The sequence below is a fragment of the Pimephales promelas genome, chromosome 15 (genome assembly GCF_988280905.1).
Source record: "Pimephales promelas chromosome 15, fPimPro1.hap1.1, whole genome shotgun sequence".
NCBI classification, from domain to species: Eukaryota; Metazoa; Chordata; class Actinopteri; order Cypriniformes; family Leuciscidae; genus Pimephales; species Pimephales promelas.
In genome coordinates, this window is record NC_142783.1 from 21,171,328 (window position 1) to 21,196,947 (window position 25,620).

Genomic DNA, 25,620 nt, shown 5'->3' on the forward strand with positions numbered 1-25,620 from the left:
CATTTTCCATCTCCTTCCTACAAGCATCAGCTCTTATTTTAGATGTTAGTAGCATGACACTGACTTCAAAAAAATAATTTAGGGCCAGTTTCAAAGACGGGGCTTAGATTAAGCCTAGATTAAATTAGGACATTTAAAGGAGAACTCTGGTGCAAAATGAACCTTTGGTCCTGGTTCTGGTAAGAACTCGAGCTGCTGCGTTTTGGACCAGCCACAATAGCATTTCAATAATCTAGCCTTGATGTCATAAACGCATGAACTAATTGCTCTGCATTTGTCATTGAGAACATATGATGTAATTTAGATGTTTAAGATGGAAAAATGCAGTTTTACAGACGTGACTTTTTAAAAATGAAAGATTGGTTTCTAAGACCACACCCAGGTTCCTAACCAACAATGAAGACTCGACAGAGCAGCCATCAAGGGGTGTCCATGATGTGTGTAGTCTTGTAGGCCTATGCTAAATGATCAAATGATACCACTTCCCCTCAAGAGCATCACATGTGGGTTTATTAGCTATAAGTGACCCATCAAGAGCATCTTTATTTTCCGGTGGAGTTTTCATACACAACCCATGCAGATAGGCGAAACACTGAAGATGCAAAAGAGTCAAGTGCATTCAATAAGTGCATGGCAGCATGGCCATAAATAATTCAGACATGTCAAGATACTGTTAAAAGGCCACACCTAATGCTAAGACACTGAGAAAAAGAACTGTTCTGGCCACTTTAATACAACTAGCAAAACAATGAGGATGAGGATTTTAATATTTTTATAAGCCAACAATTCATTAAATTAATGCCTAGCCAATATTTATCTCCAACTAAATGCTTAATAATAAAAGTTGTTAGCTTTGGTTAGCGTTGTTTAATTACAGTGAGTAACTTAATTCCCCAAAACTCGGGTAGCCTACTGTCGTATTCAACACGAACATATACTGTATATTTACACGTTTTACAACTGTGAGCCTAACCCCAAAACAATGTTAACACATGTTCTTGTGGACAAAAACAAGTTGAAGCCCTGGCATCCAGGCTAAAATTTCACCCATCCCCACCTGTCGCCCTTAGCTCCTTCATGCAGAAATAGCCTATGCTTGTTGTCTCGTTAAATCTCCATTGTTGTGAGGCTATCACGTTTAAAAAAGTTGAACGAGGCATGAGCATGCAGCAGTGAAGTCATTGTTTGAGCTATTAAACACACGGTTGAACAGGCAGTTTAGGTTTGTGGTTTCTTTCTGCAGCGGGGTGGTGGCCAGACTGCTCCTCAGCAGGCAGCACACAGTTTCATCTCAGGCTCAGCCATTACCGCGTCTCTGACTGACTGACTGACTGAGAGACATGTCCGTGGAGGTGGAAGAGGAACGAAAGTCATATGCAAAAGGGAGATGTGCGAGACAGTTTTGGCGTTGGTTTCCTCACGTTTTCCTCATTTTATCTCTCATTTTATATGCAGTTTTAGGAGCGCTGGTCTTTCAACAGATTGAGAACAGGACTTGCAATGACTCGGAACAGTTCGGTACACTGGTGGGAAAAGTGTTGGAGACAGTGCAGAATCACTCAGGTCTTTCCTTGAGCTTATATAGAAATTATATATTTTTTAAACATATTTCTGCCTATATGCTGTAGTGTTTTTTTTTTTTAAATAAAAAAATGTGTATCTTGATGATAGATGATATTACAAAGTGTGAATAATACACACTTGCAATGTAAATATTTTTATGTGCCAGGCTTTAACTTTTTAAGTAAGGTATTGATTTTAATTGATTTTTTAAGTTCAAGATTAATTTCTTTTTATGAATTAGATTCCTCGACATGGGAAGATTCGATAAGACGTATTTTGAAAGATTTCAATGATAACAAGAGGCAGACATGGGACTTCTATAGTTCTCTTTTCTTCTGCTGTACAGTGTTTACTACTTTAGGTGAGTAGTTATTTTTCTTGGACTTAAAAGTTTGTAAAGTTTTCCAAGTCTGTATGTTTGTATAAAACTGTCATTGAATTGAATGCACCTTTGAGTTTGTTATTTGCATGAGAAGTTCTGACCTTTGGCTGTATTTCTTTCCAGCACACACAGCATGCTCTGTTGCCTTCCTCAGTAACCAACCTAACCAGGATAAGACAGGAAACAGGTGTCAGCAGGAAAGAAAATTGTTATTTTCCTAAATTAATTATATGCCAAATAACAGCAGAATAGGCTGTGCAATGTAAATATTCTATGATCAATATAAGTTTTTACATTGCTTTAACTCAATATAAATATCCAATTTGATTATACTTAAAAATTTAAGGAAGCAAAATTGGATGAGACCCCTATGATGGAGGGTCTATGACACTAAAAAGATATTTTGCGTGTGGTGGAGTGTTTATTGCAAAAAAAAAAACAACAAAAAAAAACATAAAGGATGTAGATCATACATAAGTTTTTGTACAAGTTATTTATGGTCCATTATGCACTTAGACATATAATTACATTTAAATTTCCATTAAGTTATTAAATGTAGGAATGACATGTAGCCACGCCACCATACAGTAAGTGTATGTTCATATGATGCATGTTATTGAGGAAAAAATTAAGAGAACAGTTCATTAAGTACATATCGTCTACATTTTCCTATCTAATAAAGTCCTTGAATAATCAAAATGTTATGGGACACAAGTTTTCAAGCAATATAGATGGGGCAGAGTAATGGACAAATGATTTACAGGCTAATCCAAAACAAGTGAAACTTTTTTCAATAAACCATTATGTAAAATCATGATTTATTAAACAGAATCTCATGGATACAGGACTTTTCTATCTTCTACCAGTGGCACATTTCCGTTGTTAATCTCATGACAGTGGAAGAAATCTCTCTCCCTTAGTCCCTTTCAACCCTAATTGTAAATCACAGCTAACCACAGCTCAGATATTAATTGAATATAAACTTCTATCTTTCATGACATCTTGTAGAAAAGCATAATGCAAAAGTGCCAAACGCAGCAGTCTGTTGCTGTGGATATCCATTATGTTATCTAGGAAGGGCGTATTTGATCATCTCAGCTAACCTTAATGAATATAGTTTTTTTTAAAGCAGCTGAGACTGATGAGTTGACTGGGTTCATTTCTCTTTCTCTGTGTACTCTTTTTGTACATCAGCAGCTCTGACACTTGTTTTGCCCATTTGTCCTCTGACAAAATTATTACAGATTATTTTCCAGGTTGAACAACTTAATATTTTCAATTGGTTTGAATTTTTTTGGTTTTGGTACTTGGACAAAATTTGACAGCAAAACGTGCATGGTTATTGAACTTCATAGAAAAATACTTGATAGGATAAAATATAGCAATCATGTAACATACTGAAAACAACTAATAAAAATCTTAAATTTATTGCCATGAGAACCACTTTTTAGATCATCGCATTATTTAAATAATAATAATGTAATTAATAATCTAATAATAAAAATAATTACTAATTATGTCAAATTAATAATACGTTGTTGTTGCTTATCAGTAATAATATTAATTATTTTATTATCAATAATAGTGAATATAATAATCCACTTAAGAATATAATATTACTTTTATTTGTGTTGTTGTATGTACATACCTGTTCCTTTGCTTAAACACAGTATTTGCACTGCAATTGCATTATCCATGCACTGATAAAGTCCTTCAGCAGATGGCAGTACTGAAACGTGTTGTCTAATGAGTGAAATTAACTCTCAGTCCTGCAGTTCTCTGTTTTTTTTATAACAGGTTATGGACAAATGTATCCAGTGACCCATGAAGGGAAGGTGGCTTGTGTCCTGTACGCGATGGTGGGCATCCCTCTCATGCTGCTGGTCATCTCAGATGCGGGCGATATCTTAGCAATTCTCCTCTCTGAAGCGTACACTCGCCTCAGCCTGTTCTTAAGACAATGTATGGTACATTGCTCAAGGAGCCTTCAAAGGCATGAAAAGTCACCACCTCCCCAACAGGTGCAAGGTGATGATACTGACAGCACCTATACGTTCAACCATGTTGTGGTGCATGAGACAATGAACATTCAGAAGGTGATAAGAACCCAGTCTTCCTTCAGACGCACATCCTTAAAGGTTCGTAACAACAGAGAGACCTTTGACCGCATTATCGTTAAGGAGAGCTTCAGGGTCAAGGACTCTATGACAAAATCCTTCTCATGCTCAGACCTTGACCATATGGATTCCCCAATAAACAGCTCCAAGTTATTCACCGACATCGGAGAGAAGATGAATCACTTTAACGTCCCTCTGCTGGTCATCTTGCTGGTGGTGTTCGCATACATGGTGGTCTGCAGTCAAATTTTGAGATTCTGGGAGACACAGATGAACGACTTTGATGCCTTTTACTTTATCTTTATCACCTTGACCACCATTGGATTTGGTGATATTGTGCCTAAACACCCAAAGTACTTCATGGTTACTTTTTTGTTTATTATCATGGGCATGGCCATCATGAGCATGGCCTTCAAACTCGGCCAATCACGAATTATTAGCTGTTACAGGCGGTGCTTAAAGTTTCTTAGTATGGGCAAGATAGGAATACACAAAGACCTAGACAGTAACTGAAGGTAGTGGGGTTTTGTGGATTTGCTAATGGCATATGAAATTACTACAGGAAAGCAAAACCACTCTCAGCACAAGATGGTAATGTCTTTCACTGCCAGTTTGATATAGTGGGTTGAAGGGTAATGGACTACAGTGCTGCAGTATAAAACTGTGATGAACAAGTAGACTCAGAATGATGAATGCACTCCTGTTTACTATTTGAGCCCCCAAAAAAGTATCACTTCAATGTTTATATTTGGAAAATTGCATGAGACATTGTTCATTTTTTGTAACTTATCAGAAATGCACTTGTAAGTCAATAGTAAATCCATTTATTCCTGACATTTATAATTATAACCATATAATTCATAATATATCTGACAAAAATATGATGATATAGTCCAGTGTTTGTTCGTTTATTTAATGGCAAATAATAAAGAATGGAATATGTTCTCTAATTAATTTATTTACTAATACAAAATCTAGTAAATGAATGATTTAATATATGTAATACATTGCCTGTGAAATGTAATCTTATCCACTGATCAGTCACATTGAAACCAAGTGAATAAATTAATCTTTCAGTGCCATTTGATGAGTTGCTTTTCCTGTTTGCAAAAATAGCCCTATCTATCTGCATCCATCTCTCTTGAAGAATAATAAAGGATGTGATTTTCCTGAGCTGGTGCTAACTGCACCAAAGTCAAAGGATTTATTCGCAAAAAAACACATTGACATGTATGCATTTGGCTGCTTTTATCCAAAATGACTTGTATTGCATTCAAGGTACAAATTAGAGCAATACTAGGTACTAGTTTGAGCAATCATGTGTCCTATCAACACATATGATCATATGAAATACACCCTTCCTCTGTAAGACAAATTAGACAAAAACATCTTTCAAATGCAAATGTAAAACATCCCATATCACCCTACGCCACAAGATGACGCTGTTGTAAAACGGTTGAAAGAAGAGAAGGCTGCTAATTTCACCCAAATGCGTAATAACAACTTGATATCCGACCGATTCTAATGTTAAACTCATCAACAGTTTGCAAATTTCCCTCTGTTAATAACTTCCTAACGCTAGTCAAGCTGGCTAAAACAACATCATTGCAATGTTAAAGCACGTGTAACGACCGTGTGGGGACTTTTTGCCTCATATTAATATTAACATATAGCCTTGATATCTCTGGATGTAATGTGGGCGTATTAGGTGGAGCTAGAAGGTCCAACCAACCACACCCTAACCCCAACCTAACTCTGTCTGTCCCTCTCTGCCCATTATTCACACACACAGAGGTGCTGGACAAGGTCAAGCTCAACCCATGACGTCCAGATGCGGTGAGCGCCACTTGTTGTTTAAAGAACTGCAGAACTTTGAAAAGATTTTAAGCACAGGCTATGTAGATATGAAATTAAGTAGAAGTTATTATAGGCTGAATAAAGTGCTCCCGCCTTTCTTCTTTTTGTGTGACGGTTTATTCGTCCGTGGCTCAGCAGCACAGCCCATTTGAGTTCTCTGTGAAACAGCGTGACGTCAAACAGCAGTCGAGCAACCAACGCATCCATCCAGCGTGCCTTTCACCCGGGATCTGACTGCAAAGCTCAAAGCAAATGTGCTCATAAGGTAAGAATTAAAACCACACTGAATGTATTATTCATTACAATACTTAGACCCAGAAAAAGCATGACAAAAAAAGAAAACAATATTGTTGGTAGTTTATTGTTTTCAGAAAGCTTTAGGGAATATCTTTTTAACGTATTTTATTTTTACTTTGATATTTGACATATTTATCTCATATTAGGAATCGTCACCTGAAGTTACATCTTCACAGTATCACTAAACAGCCTATTTTTTTATGTTTCGGTGATTTTTGACAGTCATTTTCTTGCTGTTGCAGGATCTCTTGCTCGCTCTCTGGCAATTGGATTTAATAAAAAATGGGATTATTTGATGCTCTTAGAGATTTTAGTTTATTAACATGGCTAAGAGAAGAAAGGCAGTCTCGGAGGCTGATTCTGTTCATCGTTTTCATTGCTTTGCTGTTGGACAACATGCTGTTGACGGTGGTCGGTAAGTGCTACATGTTGCTCACACCTGTTACATGTGAAGGCGCACATATGATGCAAAGTCAACATCCCTCACTGGGACCACTCTATAGGCAAACGCTGTTTTTTGTGATCAAATATATGATCACTTAGGCTTATTAGTCTACTGACACAATGAATAAAAAATATATGTAAAAGGCTTTTCACGTGCCTTACAATTTAATTTGATATATGCATTGTTATTAGCCTAGAAATTGTACATTGTAAAATTGTGAATCCTACAAGCGAAACTCAAACGTCTGCACGCGTCTGTTTTTCTTTTTCTTTGCCAAAATAGAAAACTGGGCAAAAACCAATTCTGAGTGGATAGAAATAAAATAACGCAATTAAAACTATCAGTTATTTCTCTATAAATTCTCTATAAATTAGGGTGGGTCTTCTATATATATATATATATATATATATATATATAATAAGCAATTTTGCAGTACTAATTTAAATTAGGCTAATTGTTTGTTTTAAAATATTTCAAAAACTTTTATTTGCTCGAAAAAAATGCATCAAGTAAAATGATACATCTGCTAATACGCTTATGATAGAAAATAAATGTGTTTATCTATACTAAACGTTTATTTCCCCTTGTAAAGTGTAAATTGTCTGCTGCATCAGTGGCAGCAGTTGATCTGAATTAAGGGATCATGTCCTCGAGCGCTGCCACTGCTCCATCTGCCCGCGCTCTCTCATTAAATGTGACAGTGACGCGCGTTAAACTGTCTGTGTTTGTTCTCACGTCCGCGAGCCAAGAAACGGGAACGTTGAATTTGATGTTTGTGTACATACAGATGGAACCAGGCGAAAACTGAACCCGTCGTCGCTCTTTGGCACAAGTGTTGAATGAAGAGTCTTTCGAGCGTTGTCGCACACGGTGTCCCTGTGGGTTATTTATTTACACAGGATAATGTCAAACGCATTTAACGGACGCACCTGAAAGGTCAAATGGGGTTTAAATAACACAGCTAGATAAATCGTAAACAGCACTTCACTTTTTCAGGCAAATGGTAGGTTATAGTTGGTAAACAGCGTTTCAAGCGGTCTAAAACTGATTAATAAAGTAATAAAGTAAGAATATTACGTTTTTAAGAGTAGAACAAAGTTGGCTTACTTAACTGTGAAACCTCAAAAGTATTATAGGATATAATTTAAGACCATGTTTGAACAAATCTGTTTAATCTCTCTTGGTTATTATTATATTATCTTTTCTCTCTGTAGTGCCTATTATTCCAAGCTACCTGTACACCGTGGATGACGAGGCTGCTCAGGTGGTCCGGAATAACTCCATGTCCCCTCTTTCCCCATCTGGCACCTTCCAGAGCATTGTGTCTTTGTACGATAACACAACACGCCTAACTGGCTTCACCCCGCAGATGAGCAATGCTGGCCCAGTGACCCCAGCCCCTACTTTTGGGACACCTCCTCAAAATCGGTCAGACTGCCCCAAAGCAGATGACCAGCTTTTGAACGAGAATGTGAGAGTGGGTCTGTTGTTTGCCTCTAAAGCAACAGTACAGCTAATCACTAACCCCTTCATAGGGCCCCTAACTAACAGGTGTGTTATGGCAAAACACACATTTAACTTTGAAAGTATAGCAAATAGCATTTCTTTCAAAAGGAGCATGAGATTGCATGATATTTGTGTGTGCAGTGAGTGTAAATGGAGTGTAAGTAAAGCGAATATTGCAGTGCAATTCTTTTTCTGCTGCTGTTCAGCGACCAGCAGTTGTGTGATCACTCGTGCATGCCCTGTCACCCCTTCTCCACATGCTGAGATTTGGCCAGTCCAGTTTATCGGTAATTCAGCACCGCTGCATTGAACAGATCCATCTAGAGTTTTGTAAACTCCTGAGATCAGTCAGCCGTAATATTTAGTAGCAATGTGCAGGACTATTAGTGATACACAAAGTGTTAAATTAATTCAAAAGACACGAACCAGAGGCAAAAAATGAATATATATATATATATATATATATATAAGATAATATAATTACATCTTAATTTTACTTAAGAGAGATGCCAGCACTGCAATATGTAACAACACAGCTTCGTCACTTCAAGTTCAATGTTTGTGGTAAAAAAAAAATGTTAAAATGTCATTTCTTATCTGTAATTGCAGAATAGGCTACCAGATCCCCATGTTTGCTGGTTTCTGCATCATGTTTCTTTCTACCCTCAGTGAGTACATACAGTTTCTAGTGTTGTTTTTAACATCAATCTCACATCTAAGTGTCTTTATGGGTGGAGAAGAAGCCATATATTTATGCAATGCATGATTTTAAATGATTCGGTGTGATATATTTCTATAATAAATCTTCTTTTCCTCTTTCTTCTGTGTGTGTTTTACTCTGTGTGAAGTGTTTGCATTTTCCTCGAGCTATGCGTTGCTGTTTTTGGCCAGATCTCTACAAGGTGTCGGCTCTTCCTGTTCTTCTGTGGCAGGTAACAGATTCTGTGCAACATTACGTTAGATTTCAAAAGGATGCTGTGAAAAGCTACAATGTAATGTCTTATGATTCCTTATTTAGTGCACAATTTGTAAACCTGAGTGCACTAAATTGCATTTGACTTTGATGTTCTCAGTACTCTGCATGCATAAAGCCACTGTTAATGTTATGGTGTTCAGGTGCCGGTGTACAATGGACCCCGCTTCCATTGAAAGATGTGTACAGCCTTGGATCTAGATTACACTATAACCGACTCTTGCAACTCCTGAGTAGTTCTTTCATTGTACAGTTCATAATTGATTCAGTTTATTTTGTGAGTTTAAAGGGCTGACATCATGAGGAATCAATTTATGAGAAAAAGCAAAAGAAATCAAAATCATTTTTTTGGTTGATATAATCTCTTTAAGTTACCATCTCTCTTGAACTGAGCTAGTGGACATTTTACCCTTTGTGGCTGACCTTTACCCTCTGTAACTTTTTCTGTGTCGTAATGCAGGTATGGGGATGCTGGCAAGTGTTTACACCGATGATGAGGAAAGAGGAAATGCTATAGGGATTGCTCTAGGAGGACTAGCCATGGGAGTTTTGGGTGTGTACTTTATGTTTAGGATCCAAATTCTGCCATACTTGGTTTGCACAGGGACCACTGGAGATTGTGATCCAAGTCCTAATTCTAATCTTACTCCTTTGAGCACATACAGAGAAAAAAATGAGATAAGTTAAGCTCTGAGTTAAAAATTGTCAGTTAACTTTAAGTGCCCTCTTTAAAGAAGCAGCGGTCAGAAGAAATGGTCAGAAGAGTGGGGCCTGAACCTGGTCCTTCCTGTAAATGGTGTCATGCTTTAACCACTGTTACTGGATGTTTAATCCTTGATAGATCATTGTTTATTCATAATGGCAAGTAAATCACTAAAAATGTACTTGATCCACTGGATAACAGCAATTAAATGTGATTAAATGTGTCAGTCGTCATTAAAGTGTGCACATACAGTACTATAATCAAGAGCCTATTAACCTATTAAACTGTATTCATCCAGAAAGTTCAGAAAAATGGGTGTGTTCCTGCAGAACACTTTATTTTTTATTACTGTGCTTTGCTACCCTTGATTATGTAACCTGTTCTGCAGAGCAATTAGTATTGGATTTGTGGCATCTGATAATTCAAAGCATACTGGCAACGTCAACGTTTTCAAAGTAAAGACTCTAAGTTTGAAGTGCAGTGCTTGCAGTCTGTGAGCCATTAATCGTGACTAATATATACTGTATATGTGTGTATGTTGTGCAGTTGGCCCTCCGTTTGGCAGTGTCATGTATGAGTTTGTCGGTAAGACGGCTCCTTTCCTTATCCTGGCAGTGCTGGCGGTGCTCGATGGAGGTGAGTGAGTCAATCTCTCCAACATTTCAACACAATGGGAATGACGGAATCAGTCTTAAACCTTCATGTTATTGTGATACACATGTGGAATTAAAAGAGTTTCTGATGCTCAACAATATTTGCTTCATATCTGATGTGTGCGTTTTCCCCTCATTTTCATGAGCAGCTCTGCAGCTATTTGTGCTTCAACCTTCGAAAGTTGAACCAGAGGTGAGTACATTACCTTCTTTTCTGATCTGATCTAACCATCTGTTTTTCAACACCAGTTTTTAAGGGTTAAAGGGACAATGTGTAGGAATTTCTCCTATGTAGCTGAGAAAATGTATTTTGCACTCAAACGAATTGTGCTCTCCAGCGCCTCGCTTTTTCAAATCTGCGTTGCATCTACGGTAGCCGTTATGTAACAAAAAGCTATGACAGGATGTCTTCTAATAGCTCGAGTCGAGTGTTCCTTCGGGTTAACAGGTTTGTTATTTAAAAAAAACCAGCAACTTAACACAACGAACAAACGTATGTTACAGTATGAATTACTGACTGTGAAAAAACATGAACTATTTTAATAAGTAGTTATGCGTATATTTTCTAATGTACGTGCATTGTTAGATATCATCATATACTTTTAAGAACCAAACAATGAAAAAAAGCTTGCAATTAAGACTGTAACACTGACTTACCTATTGAGAAGAAAGCAGGATTTCAGCGTCTCTTTTGAAAAACCTATCCCAAAATGAACCCTTGTTTTTTGTAATCTTTGGTCACGTTTCCTTTTACGATCTATTTTGGACTTTATGCCAGGCAGTGAAAAGCGCCTTTCACTCTCTCACTGCTCTGCTCCTCCGTTTCTGCTGCTTTTTGAAACGCGTTGGCCTAGTACTTTTTGTCCCTCTCTGCTATTATAGTTTTTCAAGATGGAGTAACTACATGGAAGCCTCCTTAACCTACCCGTCTCATGTGTATACAGATAATAAATACTTTGTTTACTTGTACACCATTGAGGTATTTGTACACCGTTGAGGACATATTTATGAATAAAAATATTGATTTTAAATAATAAAATACATTAAAAGTACACATTCTCCCTTTAAGAAGTGATGTACTTTATAGTATTACTGTAGGTAAACAATCACCTTAAGGTCAAACTCTGCATTTGGAAGGATTTGTGGGAGAGAAAATTACTTGGAAAAAAACTTGGATTTAAAACTCCACTGTTAAAACACTGTCTACATTGATATTTTGGGACTCAAAATGTCTTTTATTGGGCTAATATCCGGAGCACGAGACTTACTATGACTCAGCAATACATCACCACAGCCTATTTTATTAATCATGACTTGGGGTCAGTTTTATAAGGGCTGATGTTTGTTACCTTAATGGGGAAATGTAACCTCAGCAAGATGCCCACTGAATCTTTACATGGTATTCCTCTTGTGGGCACAAAATGGGAGAAGCTTTGGGGATGATGTGCAAGTACTGTGATTGCTCTAATCTTATCAGTAACAGAAATGATTTTCAAGGGGAGTTTGGGTCTCTCATGCTGTGTATTTTTAAACCTCAAAACCATAGATTATATGGATTACAGTGTATGTTTGTGTAGATTGTACTGCATGTTGAAAGCAATGTGTGTAGAGTGTCGGTGTATTAAGAGTAATGTGTATGTGTGCCTTGGTTTGCGTCACAGTAATGGAAATTGTACAACTGAATGGCTGATCCAATCAAAACATGTCTGACTTAGATCAGTGGTGTTGATGGGTATCAGTTACTAGGGAGACCCCAAGTGCCCCTACAGTGTGTGTGTGTGTGTGTGTGTGTGTGTGTGTGTGTTTGTTTGTGTAGCTACTTTTCTTTGGGTGAACTGTTTTTTTTTTGTCATCCTTCATGAGGAATGAAAAATTTAACCCATTGTTTTTCAGCAATAAATAAGCCTAAACAAAAAACTAAAGGCAAATGTTGCTATCTAACATATCTGTCAGTTGATGTAAAATGTGAAGTGATGTAAAAGAGCAATAATCAAGTCAAGTGAAGCTACACATTTTGCTCTGGAAAAGAACAAAAAGATTAGAGTGCTAATGCCACCGGCTCATAAAGGCTGTCCTTCTGCAGGTTCTGCAGGCTCTCAACTAATTTAATATACACTGACAAAGAAAAGCTCTCACATGGTCAATTATGTGACATAATGTTTATATTTTCAAATGACTGAGTGACATTTGTTAAAAGGTCACTTGCTTTTATCATCATAGCACAGTTATGGCCAGAAGGTGATGTACCTGTCATCTCAAATAATCAATCAAATTGAGAATGCTTGGCCATCAGGCAATAGTTATGATAAGACAGATCATTAAACCAGTAGCCTCCTCGAGTGTCAATATCCAACAGGATTATGGGGAAGAACAGCAGTGTCTGACAACTAATTGTTTGGGGCCTGTGATCATTAATGAGAGCATTCGCAGGGCAGTACAACTGAATGTGACGGTGTTTTGAGTGGGATGACATGTCCACACCACAGAGGAGCAGTATGTGCACTGAAGTGGAGTAAAGAAGTGCTGATTTAATGAGGGGAGTACTTGTCAGTCGTTGCCTGGTGACTACTCCGGAAAAGTCATTACGGACATTTCTTCCAAATCACTGTTATGATAGAAATATCCAAAATATATTGTCACATTTAAAGCTGAAGTGTGTCACTACTATTTTAACATTGAAGAAAGTTATACTCGTCATATTTTAATCACATGTTGAAAAAAAAAAGTCTAACTGATAAGCTTTATTTTTCTTTTGACAAAACAGTCATAGCTAAAGTTGTTTCTGAAATCTTTCACTCCCTTCAGTAAATGTAGCCTTGACTTTTGCACGAGAGATGCCACAATTCCCACATCAATATATAGAGTTAGGCCTGGTATATTTTGTCACTCACAAAGTTGTCTGTGATTTTTTCACTAATCGCTTAGAGGTGTCAAAAAGGGAACAGACCGCGTATAGGGAATTACATATATTGTTTTGTGTGATCTCAAGTAGCCCATTTCCATTGGAACCGCTGTGGTGACTAGGGTGATGTTTCTCAAATGGCATTATATGCACTGAAGTACATCCCTTTATTACAAATGTGCCTGACCTCTTGGATTGTTAATGGATGAGATCAACCACAAATAAATACATAATATATATCCTAATAAATTAATAAAGAAAGTAGACATGTTAAAACAGCATATTTGGCTTTAATTAAAATTAAAAAAAAAAAACATTGTTGGAAGTTTTGTGTGGTATTCTGCAATTCAGATACAGAATAGCAAAAATCTATAGAACATTTCTTTTGTTTTTCCCCATAGGAATAAATGGGTGACTACCAGAACATTTGATGTTGACTGTGTTTTCCCCATGGGTGTTTTCCATTGGAACATTGATGTTCAAGGAAATGTCTTTGTAATTTTCGAAACTGTATTTTAATGAAAATATTTTTTATTTATTTTTACCAGAACCAAAAAGGAACTGCACTATTTACCCTCATGAAGGATCCCTACATCCTCATCGCAGCAGGTCAGGCCAGTAAACACAAATAAACGGTTAATTCCTACTGTTAGGAATATTATAAAAATTGCAAACCTTAGTATCTATGCATAAACCACACTTTATGCTTACATTCATATTATCTGTTCAAAGGTGAATGTTTTTGTGAATAATGTGTGTGTTTGGAAACACGTAAAGAAAGATTTAGTCAATTATTTGACCGCATGTGTGACACTGGTTGTGCTTTTGGGGTTGTGACACAATAAAGAGGGTTATCTTTCTGTGAGAGAAGGATGAGAAAGTGTGTGTGTGTGTGTGTGTGTGAGAGAGAGAGAGAAAGAGAGAGAGAGAGAGAGAGAGAGAGAGAGAGAGAGAGAGAGAGAGTGAAGTGGTCATGAAACACATCTGTGTTTGTCTCTGCCTCCCCTCTTCTCCAATTACAGTGGCCTGAGTGCAGGGGCAAGATGATGCTCTTTATTATATCTGAGAAAGGACAAGAATGGGCTCTGACGGAGGGGGGACAGAAAGAGAGAATTCTTCAGAGAATGAATCCACTTACCCTCCTCATTTTCTTTTTCAGGTTCCATTTGTTTTGCTAACATGGCCATTGCTATGCTGGAGCCGGCTCTGCCCATCTGGATGATGGAGACGATGTGTCCTAGGAAATGGCAGCTAGGTTGGAGAATCTGCCTCTTGTTAATGTACACACTTACACATTTCTTCAATTCCTGTCCTTGCAAAGAAATAGTCACTTTTGGAAGATGGAAAATAAGTTATAATTTACAGTGAAAGATAGACAAAGTATGTTTTATGTATTAGTACATTGATGTTAAGTTAGCAGGGCACACGCTAAAGAGAGTGAATATCAAGAAAAATGTCCAAGTGGTTATTTAGAATTTTTTTTACAAAAACAGAAAAATATATTTTATTTTGACTATATTTTATATTTTAAAAATGTATTTATTTATATTAAATGTATAATTAATTATTAGCTTATTTTCAACTGCAGTTCACCCCTTGCAGTTCACTCACGAACCCCAGTTTGGAAACCCTGCTATAATGCAAAAGATAATATTATATAATTGTAAATTTGTTGTAGGTAAACATCATATTAGTATTTACTTTACTGAACTTTATTAATGCAAATTTTCATTATTGTTTTTATGTTAATTCAAGTTTTAATGTGGTAATGAGAATTTTAGGGTGAAATCAATGTCTCTATTTTTTGTCATTATAATAATATGAAAAAAATAGGCAAAATGTACGAAAATGTAGTGTTCTTATTGCACATTTTTTATTTATTCATTTATGACACCAATTTCTTATAGTGAGATTTACATAATTGCTAATAAGTATTAAGAAAAATACATTACCAGTATCTCTACATTATAAAATAAATAAATTATAAGTATCTCTACAGCTTTGTGAGTGAAGGGATTATCTGCCAGATATTATGTAGAAACTCACAATTTTTCTCCACAGAATTCCTGAATTACAATCTGGTAACACTTTACATTAAGGTCTCAATTTTTAACATGGATGCATTAATTAACATAACCAAACAATGATCAATGCAGTATATTTGTACAGGATTTATTATCCTTTGTTAATATTAGTTCATACTGTAACCATGTCTGTGTTTGTTCACGGCTCACAGTTTGAATTTTAATATCGTATTAGTAAATGATTAATAAATGCTGTAGAATTATTGTTCATTCTTAGTTCATGTTAACTAATGCAGTTAACTGATGTTAACAAATGAAACTTACTGGAAAGTGTTACTGAAAAAGTACTAAAGCAAGTAAACTCTTGTTCTCCTTATAGAGCCCTTCACACTCCAGACTGTAAAATACAATTTAAACAGTTAGCGTCTTCTGGGTTTCTCCGTGGTTTTCCTGCTGTTTATGAAGATTTGACAGATAATAAAAAGAAAGACAAAAGAAAGCAGAGAACCAGGGAGAGTGAGGGCTAGCAAGGGAGTGTCGTTGGTCTGGCAGGATATTGAGTTGTCATTGGCAGGCAAGGGAAAAGCAGCAAAAGCTAATGAAAGAGAAGGAGCGGGAGAATGAAAGAAGCAGCTTCATAACAGCGTCTGTGAGACGAACAGCAGCTTTGAGATCAAACTGATATTGTGTTGTCTTATCTGAGCTCTCCCCCCTCTCTTTCTCTCTCTCTTTCTCTCCTCTCTCCTTTTAGGGGTTGCATTCGTGCCAGCCAGCATCTCATATCTAATAGGGACCAACATCTTCGCCGTTTTGGCTCACAAAATGGGGAGGTAGGAAAGGGAAATTAATGTGTTTTTTCCCCTACTTCTCTTTCCTTATCTTCCTACGCTCTGATATCAGCTTCCTCTGTTTTGAAACAGCTCTAAATGAGTTTCTGTCGCCAGGTTTTGTATTTGCGTTAAGCATCAGTCTTAGCATACTGTTTGGTTATTTATTGTATACACTTTGCTTATTATGAACCATAAGAAGGTGTATGCATGTGTACCATTTTGATAATATGTCTTGTCTGCAGGGTCTGAAAATATTTCTTGCAATTTTTTTTTTATAAAAATTGTACATATATATATATATATATATATATATATATATATATATATATATATATATATATATATATATACTGTATACATATATATATATATTTTACGGTTCAAGTAAGATTTACTGGTAACACTTTACAATGAGGTTCATTAGTTAAAGGGATACTCCACTTTTTTTAGAAATAGGCTCATTTTAAAACTCCTCCAGAGTTAAACAGTTGTGTTTTACCGTTTTTGAATCCACTCACCTGATTTTCTGATATTTAGAAGAATATCAGTAACCAGACAGTTTCTGGTCTCATTGACTTTTAGTAGGAAAAAAAATATACTATGGAAGTCAATGAGACCAGAAACGGTCTGGTTGCTGATATTCTTCTAAATATCAGAAAATCGGCTGAATGGATTCGAAAACGGTGAAACTCAAGTGTTTAACTCTGGGGGAGTTGTAAAATGAGGCAATTTCCAAAAAAAGTGGAGTATCCCTTTAACTTCCTTAGTTACTATGAACTAAGAATGAACAATACTTTTACAGCATTTATTAATCTTAGTTAATGTTAATTTCAACATTTACTAATACATGAAACCCCATTCGTCGTCATCCAACGCAATGTCTCCGTTCCTTACTCAGGGAACGAGGGTTACATACGTAACCGAGACGTTTTCTATTAAATATATATTATAAATGTAATTTATTCCTGTGATGCAAGGCTGAATTTTCTTCATCCTTGCTCCAATCTTCAGTGTCACATGATCCTTCAGAAGACATTCTACAATAATATGCTGATTTGGTACTCAAGAAACAGTTATTCATGTTGAAAATAGCTGTGCTGCTTTATATTTATGTTTTTTCAGGATTTTGTCAGGATTTTGTCAGGATGCATTTTGAATGTCGGTGTGTTTATGATTTTTTATATAAACTGCTTTGGTCACTTTCATCAGCCAAAAAGGGTCAAACAAACTAACATTGTTACACTCTCTCTCTCTCTCTCTCTCTCTCTCTCTCTCTCTCTCTCTCTCTCTCTCTCTCTCTCTCTATAGATGGCTGTGCTCACTTATAGGGATGCTGCTGGTTGGAGTCAGTATTCTCTGTGTAAGTTGTAATAGACTAAATCCATGTCGAGATTAACTTTTCTCAGAGAACACACAACACATGAATATTTCAACTCCCTATCTTTCTGTATTTTTAACAGTGTTGTGGATTACAGAAGCCTAACATATTTTGTTGCCGACTAGCTTTGTTGAGAGCTGGAAAGAAGGTTTATTTTGAAATTAAAGAGCTTTGACTTTCTTTGCCCTGGACACATCCTGCTTAGTAGGAAGACAGTCTGTTCTCTTATAGATGTTTATCAGATTAGTCTGGAAAACAAGTTCAGATAAGAGTCAAGTACACATTTGGAGTTTTGCTTATGGAGAAACCTCTATTCTGATGCTCTACATAATGTTTTACTGTATTTGGTGTTTTCACATAATCAATAATATGTTAAAGAAATATGAGGTACGCCCTTTATTGAGCTCTTCTAATTGTCTTACAGGTGCCTTTTGCAAAAGACATATATGGACTCATTGTGCCTAACTTTGGAGTTGGATTCGCAATAGGTGAGTCTTAATACAAGTATTCATAGTTTTCAGTCACATGACGGGCACTGAGACCTGGAGGGCAAAACATCCATAGAACTGCAGCACCGACCTGGTCAATTTTCCATCTGTTTCAAGCCACGAATATTTAGATCACTTCTCAGAAGAATACAAATACAAATATGTGGACAAACATGGGATATTTTATTCACAAAATACAACCAATAGTACGCTAATGTTAAATCTTAAATCTTACTTGTGAAAAGTAATTCCCGAGCGATAGTCCGCCGATTTGAGCAGGAATATGTGCGCTGGCATCTGCTGCTGCTATGGCAGTCGGCGGTCGGATTTCTCAGTGCCCAGCGGCCAGTAGGGAATCTAGTCTCTATATGATATCTATGGGGGTGCCTGCGGTTATGGAGATATAAATGTCTCATTCTAAGGTAAAACATTACGGTTTATTAAGTAAGTTCTTTATACACCACTAAAACATAGTTATGGATGTCAAATTGCATTTCTGTTAATAGATAGGCTACTCAACATTTTTACAAATTGCACCTTTAAAAGATTAAATTCAGTGTACACCTTATTTACAGTGTAATGCATTTTATAAACAGGTGAGCAGATGAGCCTAAAATATAAGTGCAATTGGCCAAATGGTTCATTGTTTTCTTTATAATGGTTTTCTATGGAAAAACGCTTAATGACTTAAATTCTGGGTTCATCTGCTTGCTTGTGTGATGGAAATTTGAAACGGAATATTAAACTAACCATGTTTCTAACATCTAACCTTATCTAACATACTAACACTTTAAAACACCATGTGCTAAAACGTTCTCCTCTGTTTTTTTACTGTTGTTGGCCATACCCCTGTTGAGTGTAAAATAACATATATTGGAAATGAATGACTAAGTTGACAGATGACTAGGTTAGAACCTTGTGATTAACAATGAAGTAATCATTAAAACAAAGTTTGCTCTACCTAGTAACAGAAGGGTTTGCATATGAAGAACCAATTAAATGTGTAATTTTGCCATACCTCCCTATTCTATAAAAACTGTTGTATCCGTGTTAACTGGAGGGATTCTCAATGGAATTTGTCTAAGATGCCCTGGCCATGTTTAATGCTTCTTCTTGGGGGAGATTCTTTGAGAATTGCTCAAGAACTCTCCCACCATGATTAAAGTATTTAGAGGACATTTGTCTGTCATTTATGCTGCACAGCAAGTCAGTTAGGAGACCCAGATTGTCACGATACTCACACACAGGAAACGTATGATCCAATAGCAATATTTATTAAGGGATAATTCACACGCTAAACCAGTCCAGGCAAAGGTCAAAATCCAAAAACATAAAAGACAAACACTAGAAACATGCTCAAAGACAACGGAAGTATGGGGACAATATACAAGGGCTCAAATAATATACAGGGTGACAAACACTGAAACAGACAGGACGGGGTATACACAAGTGCTAACAGGGTGACAAGAAACAGCTGTAAGGCAATGAACAGTCAATCAGTGACAGACAGGATCATGGGAATAGTAGTGAGAATGCATAGACACCATGAAAACTGAGGACCTCTAGTGTTTAACCCAGGGAACAACCAAACACAGATATATTAAACGTTAGGGGACGTCGATTAGGAGACGAGACCCAGGCCCAGCTGGACTTAAGAAAAGCCAGAATTAAGGGGATGTTGATTTGGAGACGAGACCCCATTATTTTTAATGGAATTATTTTCCATTACATCAGACCCATTGTAAGAAATAGTCTATATCTTGTTGTTTGCAGGTATGGTGGACTCTTCGATGATGCCTATCATGGGTTACCTTGTGGATCTGAGGCACGTGTCTGTGTACGGTAGTGTCTACGCCATTGCTGATGTTGCCTTCTGCATGGGGTTCGCTTTAGGTAATAAACCAAATGATAATTTATTTTAATTATGTTGGATCCATCCTAAATTATTTCATTAGTTTTCATGAATTAATTTTAATTTCAACTTGGAATTTAACACTCGTGTCTGCTGTGTAGGTCCATCCGCTGGCGGAGCGATTGCGCGGAGCATCGGCTTCCCCTGGCTCATGACCATCATTGGTGTTATAGACATCCTGTTTGCTCCTCTCTGTTACTTCCTGCGAAATCCTCCTGCCAATGAGGAAAAGATGGTCAGACCCCACTATATGTCATTCATCAATTCAAAACCACATTCATTCCAATCTACTCACTTTTAAACGTCCAAGTGGTTATTTAGTGTTATAGCTGATATGCTTTTTTTCCGTTTCCATATTTCTGAGTAAATTTAAATTTGCAACCCATTTACTCCCAAAATGTAACATATTTCAAAGTGAAACAGGATACTCAAAGAGAAAAAAATGTAGGGATTGAATTGTATCTGAAGGGAATTTATTAGATGCATTAGAACAACAAATGCATGTTTGTTTATACAATGTTTAAATAGCCAACATACTCAAAAAGTCATAGCAAGTTATTAATATTACAAAGACAAACATTACCGTGCGCCAATTAATAATTTACAAAAAGTCCAGGACAATGCATTAAAGTAAAAAAGCATCCATGTTACCTTTAACAGATGGGCAGTTTTGGTAAAACAAACATTATACTGCATTTATTAGTAGATTCTGGTGAATATAGTCCAACTGTTTCAGTGTCAGCGTATATAATATATAATTAACTGTAAATAATGTATTGCATGAAAACAAGTACAAGCAAGTGCAATCTTAGACATGGTTATTTGAGTTTTCTCAAATAATCTTTGATATTCTCTTCATTAGCATTATTCCAAATAATAATCGTAATTTCACTCTCTGTCTGGCATTCACATATGCTTTCCTTTTGATTTCATCCCTAACTTCAAGTCACTGACCTGATAGAATATGACTGCAACATAAAATTGTTACATAATAGATACAAATAAAAACTGCCCTTAAGCTAAGATCAAAGAGTGATGCTGATCTGAACAGACTCGTGCGTTTGCCCTCAAATGCTGCGTGATCAAAGCCAAGCATCATGGTTATTCTCTCTCTAGAGGAGCACTACACTGCTCCTGAAGAGCACTAACATGCACACACACACACACACACACACACACACACACACACAAGCCAGATCTGTACGCCTCTGTGCTTACGCACTCTTTATCAAAGCTTCATTCAAACACAGTGCAATAAACCCACCATCGCTCACTTTCAGCGGCATATTGAATGAGACGAGCCCCACCCACGATTGATGATGTCATGCACAAGTGGTTGTATCGGGTATTAAATAATAGGATCGTTGATGGAGACAGTAATGTTATGTTTTTGTTGTTAAATACTCATCCTTTATTTATTTATCCTGTCAAAGTTCTGATCATCTTAAACCTGCGGAAGCGGAAACCACTTAAAGTATATAAAATAAAAATGTGAATAAACATTTCTCAAATTGACCAAAAATAGCTACAATAACATTTTATTTTTATTAGCTTATTTGATTTCTATTTATTTGATTATCAATTTATTTGTCATTTTTATTTGTTATAATTTATCAGATTTGTTTTTTGGGTCGGGGGGTGTACAGTGGATTATTAGCATTTTACTTTATACAAATGAGATGGAAGGGATTTCATAATGAAGCACTAAAAACATTATGCGTAGTTTCTGGTCTTTTGTGCACACAAATCTATAATCAACATTCGAGTGATACATTGTCTCCTGCATAATTTTTGTGTAAATTTATACTGTATATGCCGAGTAAGTCGATGTAAACCCTTAGTATATTTGCTTTGTTTGTATGTATAGATACTAGGCTGTGAGGTGATGTTTCTTATATCTGTCTTTTTCAGGCCATTCTAATGGACTCTAACTGCTCAATGAAGACCCGTTCCTACTCCACCCAGGGCTCCAGCTACCAAATGGGCGACGATTTTGATCCTGAGAGCCCTGAATAGGCCTCATCAGTTCAAAGCCCTCAGCCATGTATGTCACCCAGAGTATCTATTTTGTTGTATGAAAGAGGAAAACAAATGACTTTAAAGAAAACCACAATGCTAATTTGTAAGAATGTCCCATATCTGTCCCATGCTGTCCTGTGGTTGTGATGGTCATGTTATTCTGAAGCAAACCAAAGTTGTTCTTGTCGCTGTTTGTTCTCAATGTGGGAGAGGTGAAATATCTAACCAACAGCCTTATTGAAATGGATAACACTTGTATTCGACTCAAAAACCGATTTGAGAGAGGAGGACAAAGGGAAATATTAACTGTACTTTTATTCAACACAACAATGGTCATTTTTTCCCAATTCAAAAGTCTGAAAAGGCAGTTGAGAAGATAAATGATGAAAGATTCATTCAGTGTAACTTAATGGACAGATATGTACTGGATATTAATTGTTTGCCTGTGGTGGTAGGAAAGTGTGGTCTTCATATCTATCGGTCCTGTTGAAGTCTTCTCATAGGCGTAAACGTTAGTGAAGGTGCGTTTGAGTCAGATAAACCTTGAAATGGGCCTTAAAATGTTGCCATTCATATCATAATCAGTTCACATATATTATAGAGAACAGCTACAGGACATGATAGGCCAATTAAAACCGGGCCAATTTAATTTTTACGTTTGGTATCGATTGAATCTGGTACATTCTTTGATTGCATTGCTGTTGTTTTCATTTAGATGTTTGAGAGGCCAAACTGAGATTTTACTGTTATCTTGCATTTGAGTGAACGTAAGTTTAACACATTTAAAAATACACGCAGGCCTTTCATTTTTGTGAAAAAGCAAAAGGTCTGACAGCATTAGATAATCAAGCAGAATGTCAACCAGTCCTACTGTCACATTCTGTTTGTGTGACTTGCGTGATGTCCGCTGAAAATTATACTGTACTATCAAAGATTTGCCACAGTTACATTTTTATTACACATGGTGACAAGCTGTTTCATTTTAGTTTAATAAAGAAAAGTAGATTATTGCTGTAAAGCATCCAGGTACTTTATGTACTTTCGATTATATTTTGCTTTTAAAGTGTATATAGTATATATGTATATTTATATATTTTAGTAAGTCCTTTGAATGTGCTGGATTGCTAATACGTTCATTTGTAATGAATGCCTCAATATTGCTCTATTGCTTCTATCTTTTTTTTTCCAGTTCCAGTTTTTTCATTGTATTTATTTATTTATTCTTCTAGCAAATTTGTTAACCATCTTCTTTTAAAAAACTGAACTGGCTGTGAAATGAAACATGGCCTTAAATTAAGCTCCTTAAATCATAAATGCTTGAAGCATATACAAAATTAATGGGGTTTTATCAAGAGTATAAATATTTGTTAATTGTCCAGAGGTTCACATGGAAGTTTGTTTCTGCTACAGAATTAAAAAACATTTTTTCTCACAATTGCGAGTTTACATCGCAATTGTGACTTTTTATCTTGCGTGAAATAGTCACAATTGAGAGTTAAAATGTCAGAATTGCATTATATAAAGTCAGAATTGCGTGATATGAAGTTGCAATTGTGTGTTATAAAGTCAAAATTGTGAGATAAACCTTAGTTTTTCCTTAGAAATGGACTTTATATGGAATTTAAATGGAATTGTGAACTTAACACGCAATTCTGACTTTATATCTAAATTCTGAGAAATAAAGCCAGAATTGCCAGAGAAAAAGTCGCAGTTGGCTTTATGCACAGCTGCACTACTTCCTGAACTTAAGTCAGCTCCTTGTTTCCTGTCTGCCATTATTGGACAAATTGATTAATTCAGGTGTGCCTGACCTCAGTAGTCACGGCAACAATAATCAGACACACCTGAATTAATCAGGTTTGTCCAATAATGGAAGACGGGGAACAAGGAGCTGGCTTAAGTTCAGGAAGTAGTGCAGCTGTGCATAAAGCCAATTATCTTTTAAAATAATTATATTTTGTGGCGGAAACAAGCTTCCATAGTTTTGTGGGGGTTTTTTTTTTGCTTTTGTAAAATAAAATTGCATTCCATGCCTTAAAATTAGACAACCTGCTGCAAAACACCATTTAATGGTAAGTTTAGCTATAAATGTGATTTGACCCAATTCAGAAACCATATCCATTCTATTCTTCATATTCTAACAAGATAAATCACAGGATAGTATAAAATTGAAAATATGTGTAACTACCATTTTTTTCTTGATATTGTAATCAAGTAGATTATAAAGTACATTATCAAGTACATTTTCATGTGGGCTAAACAGGTTGGCTTTTGCGGAAAATGATCTGACTCGTACCGGTAAAATAGCGAGGAAATAAGTCTTCAATACTGCTTGACCCTCCTTTATTTTCTTTGGCATCTATATACTGAGGGTTACGTGTTCTTTTATTGCCCACAGGAAAATTAAATCATGTTTTCCTCTGGAGCCACAATCAGTTTAGCGCAACAGTTGCGACCAGAAGTAGCCTTCGAGAAAAATCATGTTAGCTCAACTTTAAGTATCTGAACAACTGGAGGTTGTTTGTGTTGATGTGAGGAACTCTGCCCTGCTTCCAGTCTGCTATCATTGCAGTAAAAATCCACCAGAGACACTACACTGATTGATTCCACTATGATCTAAAACAAGTTCAGATTTTGAAAAGCAAACACAAATGAGAATTGTCTACACAGGTTTAATCAGATTGGTGTGCTGCCGATGTTTGTCAGGTTACTGAGTTGCTGCGGTGTCCTTTAATGTCATTTTTTTTTAAACCCGTTTACCCAGTAAGGGTTAGGGGTATTACGTCATTTATTTGAATTGTTTTTATCAGAAATTAGTGTATGTGCCAATGTCAGTGTGTGCCTTCAGACTGGTATGTCCTGTTTGTGTTTATCAGCTAGGAGGTTGAGTTGATGGTTTTATATGCAGTGTTTGGTCTGGTGGTTAGGTTTTACATCAGCTTTAGAGCTCTGAAGGTAATGTGTGTGACTGCAACAGAAAATAAATGTTTAAAAAGATGTCATGTTTGTTTTCCCCAAATGATCTTCACCATTTTGCAAACAAAATTGACAAATCATTTTAGTTTAAATAATACTGGCATTAAAAGTGACCCTGCTAGAATAGCAATTCAAGACTGTGTTATCCAATCAAATCGAACTCTAATATGGTCTATTGATTTAAAAAGATGTGTTGCTTTACTCAATAGGCCCAAGGTTTAAAAGTGTTATTTCCTGTTATCGATTCTGCAGCGTGGCAATCTTGTTAACGGGTCCACCGACTAACAGAATGCCACCTGCTCCCAACTGTCTTAATAATGGCTAATGTTATGAACATTACGTTTATGATAGTCCTGCAATCTGCTCACTGGGGATTATTATTTTATTTTTATATTTTTTGTAGTTTATACAATTTTACCTTGTTAAAGGGATAGTTCACTTTGAAATTAATTTTGATATGTTTTAGCTTACCTCAGGGGGATCCAAGATGTAGGTGTCTTTGTTTCCACAGCATTTCAATTTTGACATTTTTTGGTCAAACCGTTCTTGTCTGTCAGTCCTATAATGCAGTTTTTGGGGTCCACCTCAAAGAGCA

At 36.3% G+C, this 25,620-nt stretch overlaps 2 protein-coding genes across 2 annotated transcripts; both read left to right on the forward strand.

The window, feature by feature from the left end:
* Positions 1-192: 192 nt before the first annotated feature.
* kcnk18 (potassium channel, subfamily K, member 18) lies at positions 193-5,133 on the forward strand. Its single transcript, XM_039655760.2, has 3 exons — positions 193-1,563; positions 1,805-1,924; positions 3,743-5,133. The coding sequence occupies exons 1-3, from the start codon at positions 1,341-1,343 to the stop codon at positions 4,573-4,575; spliced, it is 1,176 nt and encodes a 391-aa protein (XP_039511694.1). The 5' UTR covers positions 193-1,340; the 3' UTR covers positions 4,576-5,133.
* Positions 5,134-6,476: 1,343 nt separating this feature from the next.
* Positions 6,477-25,047, forward strand: slc18a2 (solute carrier family 18 member 2). Its single transcript, XM_039655483.2, has 15 exons — positions 6,477-6,631; positions 7,876-8,212; positions 8,777-8,835; positions 9,016-9,099; positions 9,601-9,693; positions 10,390-10,479; positions 10,646-10,689; positions 13,947-14,007; positions 14,558-14,653; positions 16,174-16,252; positions 17,561-17,612; positions 18,055-18,118; positions 19,892-20,011; positions 20,132-20,265; positions 21,942-25,047. The coding sequence occupies exons 1-15, from the start codon at positions 6,499-6,501 to the stop codon at positions 22,044-22,046; spliced, it is 1,551 nt and encodes a 516-aa protein (XP_039511417.1). The 5' UTR covers positions 6,477-6,498; the 3' UTR covers positions 22,047-25,047.
* Positions 25,048-25,620: the final 573 nt, after the last annotated feature.

Coding starts and splice junctions, on each gene's coding strand:
- kcnk18 (XM_039655760.2), top strand. CDS start 1,341: ATGTCCGTGGAGGTGGAAGAGGAACGAAAGTCATATGCAAAAGGGAGA. Junction 1,564..1,804: donor GACAGTGCAGAATCACTCAG/GTCTTTCCTTGA, acceptor TTTATGAATTAG/ATTCCTCGACATGGGAAGAT. Junction 1,925..3,742: donor TACAGTGTTTACTACTTTAG/GTGAGTAGTTAT, acceptor TTTTTATAACAG/GTTATGGACAAATGTATCCA.
- slc18a2 (XM_039655483.2), top strand. CDS start 6,499: ATGGGATTATTTGATGCTCTTAGAGATTTTAGTTTATTAACATGGCTA. Junction 8,213..8,776: donor ATAGGGCCCCTAACTAACAG/GTGTGTTATGGC, acceptor CTGTAATTGCAG/AATAGGCTACCAGATCCCCA. Junction 10,690..13,946: donor CTTCGAAAGTTGAACCAGAG/GTGAGTACATTA, acceptor TATTTTTACCAG/AACCAAAAAGGAACTGCACT.